The 13,697-nt window shown below is 39.5% G+C and overlaps 1 protein-coding gene across 1 annotated transcript in view; it reads left to right on the forward strand.

Moving 5' to 3' along the window:
* Positions 1-13,697, forward strand: part of stx8 (syntaxin 8) — a 45,739-nt gene that overhangs the window by 24,635 nt on the left and 7,407 nt on the right. The window contains exon 7 of the mRNA XM_032534139.1: positions 11,972-12,073. Coding sequence (XP_032390030.1) covers positions 11,972-12,073 — 102 coding nt within the window. The remainder of the gene's footprint in view (positions 1-11,971; positions 12,074-13,697) is intronic.

Consider the following 13,697-nt stretch of genomic DNA (forward strand, 5'->3'; position numbering starts at 1 on the left):
GTCATAGTTTTGCTGTTTGCTTAGTGCCCTGCATCACTCCTAGCTGTCCACAAGTTATGTGGGAGGCTGTTTCCTCTCAGGATGGGAAGTTGTTTCAGCCACACTTTTGGCCAAACATTTATTCTGGCCTCTGTGAGCACAGTGCAATTACCCTAAATCCACCACATAGTCACTAAGATTTTTAGCAATTATGTTGTATTATGTATGCATCTTGTATGCCACCCTGGTATGCCAACTGTAGATTTAGATTCACATATGTGTTATTGTCATCAATGTATTCAAGCAAAGTATGTCTAGATCAGGTTGTAGGTTTCATGTAAAGCCCTTAGCAGTAGGAGCTTTGGTTTTTATTTATCCTTGATTGTCTCTGGGTTCTATCCACGCTTGTCCACATTGTGTTAAAAAAAGAAAGAACCATTGTCCTAAGGCTCAATGAGGTTTGCCCCTGTCCTGCACCTGTTGTATTTTAGGGACTCCCCACTCACCTTACATGGCATTGGAATGACAGTGTCACTGGCCAGTGAAAAATCTCCTGCCACTCCCTCTGTGCATGGTGCACCTGATAAATGATGCACTTCCTACCATTTCCCACATCTCTATATTTCTCTCTCACATGCTTGCACTATTAGACTAATTTTCACTAATAGCCTTCTTTGCCACAAAAGGAAAAGGTATTTAAAAATGTGCTTTACTTAAACTTATATCCCATGCTTTTGTGAGCAACAAATCTTTTGAGCCTTCTGTACCAGCAGTTTCATACTTCTATAAATCTATATTGCCACATCTAAATGACAAACGTCATAACACAATTTTGCTCAATTAACCTGCTTATTTCTTTATCTTTCTATAAATATATTTATTGTTTTCGAGCTACTGATAGACCTATCTACCGGAAGTGCCACTAGTAAGGACTTTGAACTTTATCCATAAGAGTTCTCAAAATGACACTCATGCACAGTGCAAGATCCAATGTAAAGTCCACCAACAGCCACAAACCCAGACTTGATCCCACCTTATCTGAGAATTTTCCAGGCAACAACAACTCTGATGTTAATCGTGTTTTGCATCCCTACTGATCTTTAGCAGGTACTGCATCTGAACTCTCTTTTCCACAATAAAACATCTCTATCCGGGGTGATATAGCTCTTTGTTACTTTCTGCTCTCTTTCTTCCTCTAATCAGTACTGTGGGTTATAACTGTGGGGATGACTCCTCTTCAGTCTGGGACACAACTGTCCCAGACGGATGCATGTCACATCCGGGAAGTGTATGGGTATGAGTGCAAGTGTGTGTGCCTACCTCCGTTTGCATGCCTGTTAGGGTGTACTTCTCTGTATGATGCTCATAGACCAGTGTGTATACACATGTGTTTGTGTCAGGGTCTCTGCATTGGCGCATATGTGTCTCAATGCTTGTGAGTGCAATATGAGTGAAACAGGGTCTGGCATGCAGATCAAAGTCCCTCCATAACTTCATAGTCAGTCGATTGGTTGGCCAGCCAACATATTGCCAGTAAGCTCCATTCATCACAAGGGATGTTGAGTTATTAGAGTCAGATTATTTCAATTACAACGCAATTGTTCAAATTCACAGTCTCTATGTATTTGTCTTACTTTGTTTACAACCCTATCAGAATCTAGAGAACTAATTTGTATTGGGTTTGAATGCTTTAAAATGGTAGACACTGGGTATGGCATGGCGTTAAAGATCATTGCAATGTTCAAGTAATGGTCACCATCAGAAATTGTCTGTGATATTATGTGTATATATATATATATATATATACATACATACACACACACACACACACACACACAAGTTTGGGGTCACTCACAAATTTCCATTGCACTCCATTGTAGACAGAATACCAGCTGAGATCAGTTGCATTGTTTTTTTAACCGGGGCAGCAGTTTTCAGATTACATTATGTGCTGACATAATTGCAAAAGAGTTCGCCAATGTTTTTCTAGTTAGTTTTTTAAAATGATATCAGATTAGTAAACAGAATGTGCCTTTGGAACATTGGGTGAATGGTTGCTGATAATGGGCAATGTAGATATTTCATTAAAGATCAGCCACCCACTCAGATCAGCTGGTATTCTGTTGATAATGGAGAGGAATAAAAATGTGTATGTGAACCCAAACTTTTGACCGGTAGAGTGTGTGTGTGTGTGTGTGTGTGTGTGTGTGTGTGTGTGTGTGTGTGTGTGTGTGTGTGTGTGTGTGTGTGTGTGTGTGTGTGTGTGTGTGTGTGTGTGTGTGTGTGTGTGTGTGTGTGTGTGTGTGTGTGTGTGTGTGTGTGTGTGTGTGTGTGTATATATAGTTGTTTTTTCCTTCTCATTGTGCATTTTAAGTTATCTTGTAGTTAATCCAAAGGTTGCAAACCCCTAATTAAACCACAGTTATTATTATCATTAAGTTTACTGAATATTAAGTATGAATCATTGTTTATTTGAATGTATAATAGCTGTGGAAATCTACTGGTTAGCATTAGGGAATTCCTGTAAGTGAAATACGTTGTATTTACTACTAGAATTTGTATTAGCAACCGGAAAATACCTTTTTATGTAATGTGTATGGGTTTTAATGTACTGTGTTATCATCTACTGGGCAGCACTGTAACCAGATGGCACAGTAGATAAACTGGTAACTGCCAGAATCCAGTAGGGAGATCACTGTTCTGATGCCTTACAATATTAATCTCATCCAATTAAACCTATTACCTATTCCATTTTTTTTAATCCATTTCCTAGCCTCCAATATGTCACCCCTCCTGGGTGTCCTTGCTAATGAAGTGTGATGCTAGTGATGAAGTGTAACAGCGACTGGTTTGGAGGTGCTGTGCCAGTGACAGGGTGGTCCTAGCCTCACACTGCTGCTGCTGGCACCCTCATACTCATCATGCACACATTGTTTGATGGCAACTAGCCATAAGAGGGGTGATGGCGGAAAGCCCGGTAATGATCAGACTTATCCTTATTGTTGCACTGTGAACTGTGTTTTCATAAATTCCAAATGACAAAGCCGATCACTTGTGTATTAATTGTATGTATTACTGGTGACTTGAATTTAAGTTCATTGCTTCCACTGTTCAATGATGGCTGGCCATATAGGATGGGGTTACATTCAGTCTGGAAAGCCTAGCAGTACATATTCTCACGTTGGTCTTACTCATTTCATTTTCATAGGCATTTGTTTATATTCATTGGTAGTGGGGCTGCACAATTAATTGCAATTCTATCAAAATTGCAATATGGACTAGTGCAATATCCAAATCGCAGAGGGGCGCTATATTTGTCAATGGCAAAATGTGTCAAACCATTTTGAATTAAGTATTGTGGTGCTGCATGCCTAAAAATCCTATCCTAAAGACTAAAGAAAAAAATCTTTGTTTGGTACAGATCCTCTCGTAAATCACACTATAATCATTTTAATTTTTTTCAATGTTAAGAATTTTCAATGAAAATGAGAATAATGATGAAATACATTTTGAATCATATCGCAATCGCAATATCAGTCAAAAATAATCACAATTAGATATTTTTCACATATCGTGCAGCCCTAATTGGAAGACAACATTTTGGGTTTGATCTGGACCCACTGTGCACATCACATTGATGTTTTCCAGCCCAAGTTCATAATTGCTAAAACCTATTAGGGTCAACACATGCCCAACAGTTCTCTTGACATCTCTCATTCTGCTGACAAGGGTTTGTTTTTATTCAGCTGGCATTTTAAGATGGCAGCATGACTTACCCGATTTTCGTTTTGTTTAGTTTATGAGCACAGTGCTGATCACTTCCAGTCTTTGCAGACTCAAACTCAGGTTGTTTCAAAAAACTTGAGTGGTATTCTTGTCATGTGATGCTCCTGAAAGGGCCCCTATTTCCTAGGAGGAGGATAGAGTAAATTATTCTGTCTGATCATGCCAGCAATGCATTGGAGCATCATTAGATGGACAACTGTAGGAAGGAAGGACTGTAGAAATATATGTTGAAATAATAAATTAAGAAATAATCTTAAATGTCAGAATTTTCCAATGATTCCATGGTTGTTATGCAACATAGCTTACTTGTAGAAATGCAAAATGTTAGCATATGTACAAACATCATGTCAGCCTATCACCATTACATGCCTTACCAACATGCTAACTTTGCTAACATGCTTAAGATAGCAATAGCATGAATAACCTATTGTACTCCCCCCACATAACTTTGATGAACTGCATTCCCATAATTCACATTAGACCTTGTCTTTGGAGTCAAGCAAGTACAGACCCAATAGTCTGGACCTGCTAAAACTGAATTTGTGTAGAGGCTTTTCTCATTTTGTGTGCTTTTCTTTGAAGTGTGGTCTTTCAAATGGAGGTTCAACTTTAAGAAATTCATTTATTAGCTGGTTATCCTTTTTTGGTGTCCATCACTTGCAATGATGGATCTTGGGGTAAACGTAACAAGGATAGGGAGGTGAAACTGTCTGTGGACACACAGCCGGTTTCAGTTTCAAACTGGCACACAAATGGTTTGAATTAAGGCTGGAAATGTGGAGGCCATGCATGTAATGGAAGATGAAGTGGTGGGTCACTACTGCTTCAGCTTTTAGGTATATTCATACCCTTCTTCAGATTCAGTTTTGATTGTTCAAATCAATTACAAGTCCTGACATGTAACCCAGTTTGTGCGGTCTTCCCAATGTGCCAGTGGCTCTCTTTTCAAGTTTATCTTGTTGTATATTTGGATTCATACCATTGCATTGAGAGTACTTCTGATTAAGTAAGTGAGTAAGTACTTCTGAGTTGCTTCTTTCAACTGTCAGTAAGCCACAACTTCTCCTGCTGGAGGAGTAAAGTTGCATGTATTCCAAGTTTGACAAAGACAGTTCCAACACAACGTTTTTATTGAAAGAGGGTGCTGCCCCTAAACATGAATAAATAATACTATCTTTTGGACATTGACAAGTGTGGCTGTGGCATAAGCTGCACAAAGCAAGACATTTATCATCACTCAGCTAGCCTATTTCCTAGAGAAAATGTCTAATGATGCAATAATACATATGTCTTACCCCCAAAAGTATTGACCGGGGGGGCATGTCAGTCCATTTGGAGGGACTCAGAGATTTATTAGGGCCAGGCGATAATATCCAGCAGTGAGACTAATTTGTACACATGTGGCCTAGCACTTCAGAAGGCCAGATGTTAGAAGGGTAAATTGTGTGCATGGTGATGCCCTCACAAACCCAATTAACATATGTGGTCAGGAGGACAAAAAAAACAGGATAAATGCTAAGAATGTATACTGTATGGAGTTTTTAGTATTTAGCTTACAACAATAAATTAATTTGATCAGTGCATACATAATGGAATAAGGTTGTTCCGATCTTAGGACATTGCTTTTTTGGGGGATTTAATACAGGCAGATAAACAGACGTATTTTAATAACATGTTCTTTGTAGCATACAATTGTTTTTCATAATATCCCTCATCTCCTCAATACTGCTTATTTCCCATCTTGTTTGCTTAAGTGGGCAGTTCTGTGCATCATATTCCTATTGCAATTTAGAGAAATGTTACTTCATATTCATTGAAATGTAATGTATCACATAATGACTGGTTGGCCCCGGGGTGAAAAACTATAGTGGCTTTTTCAGAACTGTTGGTGTTGGATAACACTGCAGAAACTATCCATCTCCAGTGTAACTATTTAAACAATAATAGAAAGCCGATTATGAATAAATAAACTGACAATTTTATTATCGTGCTAGACGATTGTTAGAAAAAGAAAGTGGCTGTGTTTATTTGTCCTCGCTCCTAACATGTCAGATGCTAAATGCATTTTTAGAATTATTTCTTTACTGAGACGACTCCTCCATTTCTGTTTTTGGTCTTTATTATTTTAGTTCTTTTTTTTTTGGCAGGCATTCAAATGATTTGTTGGGTTTGCACTCAGTTTAAAACTGGTAAAAACTTTGAGGTTTTGAGTGAAACTCCCCCTAATCCTCACTCCCCACTGTTCCTCAGGGTGAGTTTGTTTACAATAAGCAGCAGAGAAAAAGAAAAAAGTTGAAAGAAACTCTTCGAAGACTGTGAAACTTCTTGTAAATACCATAATTGCCCTGAGTTGTATCATCATGCTGAGTGCCCCGTGTGTGCCAAGTGAAGTTCCAGTTACATCCAGAGATGTGTTTTGGTTGGCAACAAAGCACTACCCTCTATACACAGTCAGTCACACCAGGAACAATTGGTAACAGTTGTGGTCAGACCTCCTTGCTCTACAGCAAGGGATACAAAAAGGAGGGTTGAGTGGAAAAAAAGTCTGTCATACTTCCATCCTACTCCATATCCTCAGGAGAAATCATCTCCTGAATAAGCACAACAGAATTAGCCCCACTGAGTCAGATTGCGTTTAAATTGGGTAGCGAAAACAAGCACTTTCTCTGTGCGCTGTGCCCTCTCTGGGAACGAGTCCTACAATAACACACAGGGTTAATACAGCACATCCTGGAGCCACACTGGGGTGTCACTGTTTATGGCAGTGCCTCCACCACACACACACACACACACACACACACACACACACACACACACACACACACACACACACACACACACACACACACACACACACACACACACACACACAAACCAAAAGCACTGCTCTTATAGCCTCTGTGAAGAAGAGTCAGCAATTTCTCGAGGCTTGGGGCAAATATAGATATGGGATGCAGGAATTTGATCATTAAAATAGAGAGCGTCTCCCAAACGTCTTACCATGCTCCTGCATGTGAGTGTCATATTTGCTGTCTCACTTGAATTAGGCTTTATAATATTATGTGATGATTGGCTTTGAATTATATGTTTAGGCCTCATGCTAGACTTGCCTTTACACAATCTGCTATCCATTGACTTTCTGGGAAGGAATGGGTGAGGATGCTTAACTGTTTTGGTTGCGTAGTCACAGTCATTGCAGTGCTACATGGCTCTGGGTCCTGGCAGAATAATATCCGAAAAGATAAGACCAGAGGAAATGTCACACAGGATGCTACATGTCTGAATCCTTGTATCTCAACCTATAATGCACACAAGCACTGTATTTCTCTCTCTGATGTTTCCTATTCCCTATCACTGCTTCATTGTATGTCTCTGATTCTCGGCAACTCTCTCCATCTCTCTGTCTATTCAATGAACCATAATTAAAACTTAATGAGCAACATATTTTCAGAAGTATTATCTGGGCATGCTTGTTGTCCGCGCTTTGGGCTGACACTTGTCCGTTATCCTTGCCCCCTACATGCCTTTGTAGGTCTGGATAATGTATCACAGCTCTGCAGTACTTTACTGACCTTGAATCTGGCTTGTTTTGTTGTTGCTTAAGTTCAAAGTAAGAGCGGTATTTAACCTATAAATAGTTTGCTGCTTTACTCCACTAGTTGGCTAGGCAGATTGTCCATCTCCTGGTCTGTCATATGTTCTTAAGGCAAAGAAGTCAACCAGTAGGGGGGAAAGGGGGACCCAGCAGCCAGCTGCTGATGGCTGGATAGTTAGCTAACTTGGTAATTCAACCCAACATGCCTTTATGCTAAACTGGTTACAGAAAATGAGCAGAACAAAGTTGTTATTCATCTGATAATAGCAATACGTTTTCTACTATGTGAATGAAACATTAAGTTGTTAAATGGTTACGACCAGATTGGCTAATTATCTAGCCTGCTTGTTAGGTGGCTCATTTCTAAGTCTAGCACTAAGCACCAAGCACCACTGGCAGAAGGAGAGAGGAAGAGAGGTCTATGGTCTCTGGAATATGTTATTAGTTATTTGAAATGTGTAGGTTTGTACATCTATTTAGACATGTCTGTTGAAATAAATATACGTAAGTAGGTATGTATCTCATACATTAGTCCCCTTTGAACATAATCGAACATCTTTTTTTTTCTTTTTTCTTTTTTAGAAGAAACATTCAACCGTCATTTTTTGCCGATTTTGACAGACCCATGTATTGGATTGATCAGATGAGATGAATATGAAAAATGAGTGGCAATGCTAAATATGCCTGTGTACAGACTGGAATAGTGGAATAATTTAACTGTAACTTCGTGCTTTGGCTACATAATCATTTAGCCAGACCAGCAGAAACCAATCCTGAGAATAGTAGTGTAGTGTGTTTGTACGTGATTCCAGATGACGCTCCCAACAAGGATGGAAACAGACCTGTTAACTAGTCAACCTCCAGAGAGCAGGATGGCCACAGCGAGAGGGTGTTTATATAAAAGCTGAAAAAGTATTGGAAGAGAGATGAAATGGTGTTGAGATTGCGCAGAGAGTCAGCAACATGAGGGAGTAGGTGACGTCATGTGAGAGCAACATCTGTCTCCTATTGGGGTGTGTGCTCCAGGGCCCTCGTGCCTCTGCACAGAAGAGCCACGTTTTACGTACATTGTTTTTTGTGTGAATAAAAGGCACTGTTGGTAGCAGATAAACAGAATAGAGGGATGGCATTCCTGTTGCTTTCAGCCTAAGTACTTATAATTTACCACAGTCTCACATGCTCCGGCAGAATCTACTACTTTTAGTATTTAAAATTTGATTTGCAACAATGGTAAAATGCGATGTGTGTCTTTTTTGTGCAAATTATTGCATATACTCGAATATGTATCTATATAGATTCTTATATTTACAATTTTATTTTCCGGGCTATTTTACAGTGTACGCTACTGGTTACTTGAAGTGTGTTCACATTTATTCAACATTATACACTAACTATGGTAATAACTGTGGTAATACAGTTATTATAAAAGAAGGTCAAAGGAATTGACCTTCCTTTTTCAGACTTGTTTAACAGTCAAACAGTCTACTAGATATGTGGAATCTATTTTCTGAGCTTCATTTTATGCAACAGCATCTGCTGCTGAATCACTAATTTCAAAAGGGAGAAAGTATCTTCTGGAACCTACATGAAAAGAGATAGTACATATGGACAGAAAGTCAAATTTGTTATCAGTCATTATATTGAGAGCTTTGCCTCTTTGCTGCCATACAATTGTTTTCGTTTTCACATAGACTGTTTGCAAAACCAGCTAATTTTTTCAGTGTTTTTGTTTGTTGTGAAGAGAACACAACAGACTATGGTAACGAGTCCCTGGGGCCCAAAGAGAGCTTTCTAATGGCCTCCTGTTGTACATGCAGTAAATTGAATTAGGACAGGGCATACTTGAGTACTTCCACAGCAAGAAAAATCATTATGTGGATGCTAATATAGATTCAGTCCCTGTCCACAGTGGAGACAGACAGAGCTCTCTGAGGGGCTTTCATTGTTTTTAAAGATTTCTCTGTTTAGATCTTGTGCACATCTTAATCTTCAAGTTATGGAGAACTTAAGCAGTACTTATTTGTGTTTGAGGTTTTTTTATGTTATTACATTGTTACATGGTTAAGCAGCTTGTCTGTAGCGTATAGCATTTAACTTTGACTTGTTTATTACTGATGTTTATTAAATAATAAAGGAATAAAGGGAATTATACTGCATTCACACATGTTGACAGAAATGTATTTAATAAGCTGCAGTTATTAAGACAATGTCAATATTAAGAATTGCAGATTTTCAGCAACATGTAGTTCCAGAAATTAATACAATTAATTGCCAACGCAAGATTAATACAAAAATATATAAAAATATTTAGATCTCACATTACCACTAATTTCCAAATAATCTTATTGCCCATTTTGCTCTAGAGGACAAATAATCTTAAATGAAGACATTGTAAAGCAACTGGCAAAAAATGTCAGTATGTTTGTGCACGTGCCAGGCTCTTCCACACTGTGGCTTTGGAGGTTTATCCAGTGTAATAGCATTTTAAACCAACAATCCTTGCCTGAAACAGGGCTTTCTTTGTGGTCTGGCAGAGCCAAGCCAGGGCCAGCAGCTGTCATACATATAAGTAAAAGTTGCAATAGGAAATTGAGAATTATGTTGTTAGGAAACTAACTAGATAACTGGGTGAATTGAGGGACTATGCTCGTAAAAGCCAGTACCTTGTAGCGCTACCATTCTGGAAAATGTAATTCAGCGATTCATTGCTACTGTAGTTAAAGGTCACATCCTAGCACTGCTGCATCTTGGCACGGTTAAGAAGTTATCAATAAATTGAGATGTTATTGCAATGCCAGGACTGAATCAAGAAACTTGGCCGCAGCAAACCAAAAACATCCTTTACGAGTAGTTGGAGAGGCACGCGGCACAAATGGTTCAGCCTCTACACCCCTTTCCTTGCCAGTAAAGGAAGAGTGTCTTCCTTATAAATTGTTGCCTGATGCGTATATGATGATGTGGGAGTCTCCAGGGACACTGTACATACGGCGCTGTCACGTCTCCCCTCTCCTCGTCCTTGCCCCTTCACTCTCTGGCCCTCCAAACTGACATGCTTTACTTTCCTTCCTCAAATTATTGGTGCAATGTAATTATCAGCTGTCAGCCAAAACACAGTCTGTCTTGTCAAGCTGCGATGACTCCTAGTTGAGGAAACATGTTCTCTCACCAATCCAATTTAAAGGCAGCTAGAGCTTAAGACAAGTGTGCTCACTATGACGAATGCTGCAGATGACCCAGAGCACTCACCTGTGGGAATTTGTTAACATTTGGGGAATACAAAAAGCTTAGATCCTACTGACTGTGTACTATTTTACCATATACTGTGTAGCAGCAGTGATAAAAAGTTGTTCCCTCCTTGGCAGGAACAGTTTGTTTAACTTGGCACTGAACTGCAGTTTGTGGATGAGTCTAGCTTCCCATTCCTTTAAAACTTCCTTTTATCAGAGGTGGATACAAGTCTGTGAAGAACTTACCTTTCTTCGAATCAGCCTTGGTTTATGTTCAGACACTTATTTTGCTTTTTTTTGTCTTTTTTTTAATTTAAAAGGCTACTGAAGAGGATCCATCATCACTTGTGAGGTAGAAATAAAAAATAGGCCACAAATGTAGATTTCCAAATACACAGGTTTAGGATGAAACGGCCAATTTCAGTTATGTATCATAATAAATCTCCTGATTTGTAAGCGAGTATTGAGCCATGTTGTTTGGAATACTATTTATTGCTCATATTTATTCATTATGTTGTGTCATCGTGGCAGTTGGAATAATGAGAAAGACTGATAGATTTATTAAATAAATATACCTCTGCAGATCTGATTAAGTTTTAGGTACATTAGTTTATATTTTGTTTTAAAAGTCAGTCATTGGTTCCATTTGCCCTTTATGACTGGGTTCTGACTTAAAAACACAACTCCAAGGTATGAGATCAACTTGAAATCTAACCAATATCACATTTTAATGCCTAAACTTAACAAATCAAGAATTTGGTAATCTTTTTCAGCAGTTAGTATCTGTTTTTGTTGTTGGGCCAGACCTCTTGAGATGCCATGTCAACACCGTGGCTAGCTCTAACAAATCACGCAGGCTTCCATCTGGACAACCTTCAAGTCAAGAACTCCTACTGAAGGACCCTAGCCACACAACCAAACACACACACACACACACACACACACACACACACACAGAAAACACACTTTTTTTCTTTGGACGCACCGCACATAGTCCTGAAGCCTGGGCTTACATCTTTAAAACTCATGAACAATAAGGGCCTGATTAAATCCAGAATGGATTCAGGAAGTAGTGAAACCATTTGAAAGCGCGTGGAGTGCTTTCACACAGCCCTCTCCCTCCATCACCACCACTCATGTCTGTGCGTTGGCAGCCTCTGCCTTTTGAAGTTGTTAACTGCTCTGATGTCAATTCTTTAGAACCTGTCACTTTTTTCATTTTGTGAAATTTATTTAATTACACAAAACATATTGGGAGGTCTTTATGTTAAAAAAAACCTCTTCATGAGGTCTTAGTAATGGCAGATAGCAGCCTAATACAAAGCAGAAATTAACTTTATAACTTCATCTTCTCTCTTATTTCTTCTCTTTCTTTGTCTCTCAGAAATCATTGACGACCTCGCACATCTTGTGGACAAGACAGACGACAGGATTCGTAACGAGACACGAAGGGTGAAGCTGGTGGAGACCAAGTCGGCCTCCTGCGGTGAGCCTTCTTTGTGTTCCTTTACTGTGGAGCATCTTGGTCTTGTATAATGGACCAAAGCACGCCTGATATCTGATCTGTGTTCTTGAAAATAAATCACAATTAATCTGTTTATTTATATAATTGATTACCAAGCATTTGGTTTCTCATGTTTTTTTTTGTCCTTCCTGCAGTTTGCAGAGCAGATATTTAACAGACTATAGCTTTTATAGATAAAAATAACTGGCTGGTGTGACACACAGAGTTAGACAAAAAGAATAGCGTTTCCCCTAGACAACATGTAATTAGACATACAGGACCCCTGATGTAGAAATACAAAATTAACATATTTACCATTTAGGAAATTAGCAATGTTAGTGCTATTGCTGCCTGGTCTTCAGCTCCAGATAGAATGCTGCTTAATGGTGCAGAATATACAGTATGAATCTGATGGGGACAAGCACTGTTGGCACAGAGGATGTTGGTTGGTGAATTGGTGGGTGGATGGGTTCTGTCTGTCGGGTGAGAGACAGTATGACAAGCGCTGTCCTGGGGGGGCCTCTCATACTACTCCTTTAAGGAATTCTAAAATGTGTACTGAGGGTTGCAAATCTGGCCTGAACGGCACGCACAGGAGACATCAGTTGTTCAAAGGCGTAGTTTTACACTTCAAGTCTATTTTCTATTATCTTCTGTTTTACGTGAATAACAACAGTAATTGTGCATTGGGGTCTGAGCGCTGCCAAAATACGACATACAACTCAATATTGTGCCTGAAAGCCTCCTGTGTAGACATGTTGTGAGTCATCAGCCTCTGATCTCTACACTTCAGATTTTGGTGAGTTGATTTTTCACTGAGAGCCTTTGTGAATGCACGGCCCTCCCTTGCTATTACCACAGGTGTTGTTTAACTTTTGTTTTGCCATTCACAAAAATACCAGACTTTGGTATTTTCCTCAATAGTAATGCTTTTCAGAGGAAACAGCTGCCATGAGAGGTGTGTTAGCTGGCTAAAGCCAATCCATGGAAAGCATCAGCCAGACTCAGTTTGCCCATGGAAACACCAGACAGCATCACCATGGCAAAAGGCTACATTGTTGTGCTAGGAGATCTGGCTAACAGGCAGTCACATACAGAAGCAGAGCAGGCGGCAGGAAGGTCAGCCCTAAGAATGCCTTGTTCTGTTGGTCGTATCCCCATGGCGCCCAAGCGTGAGTTTATTTGAAGATCCCAGAGCTTATATTGTGTTAGAATCAAGACTCTTTCTTACGTTTCTTATTTTCTTAACTAATTATTTTGCCATCCCAACCTCGGTTCCAGGCTGAAGAATATTCATGGGGCATGCTTGTGTATGTGTTGGCCATGTATCTATGGATGTATTGTGTGTGTGTGTGTGTGTGTGTGTGTGTGTGTGTGTGTGTGTGTGTGTGTGTGTGTGTGTGTGTGTGTGTGTGTGTGTGTGTGTGTGTGTGTGTGTGTGTGTGTGTGTGTGTGTGTGTGTGTGTGTGTGTGTGTGTCTCAGACCTCTGTAAATGGAACATTCCCCCATGGTCTTCTTCACTCTCACCTCAATGCTTTCTTTTTTCCATTCCTCTCTGTCATCCCCTGTTCATCTCCTCAGTTGTTTGACACTCGTCTTTGTGTC

This window comes from Etheostoma spectabile, chromosome 2 (assembly GCF_008692095.1).
Source record: "Etheostoma spectabile isolate EspeVRDwgs_2016 chromosome 2, UIUC_Espe_1.0, whole genome shotgun sequence".
NCBI classification, from domain to species: domain Eukaryota; kingdom Metazoa; phylum Chordata; class Actinopteri; order Perciformes; family Percidae; genus Etheostoma; species Etheostoma spectabile.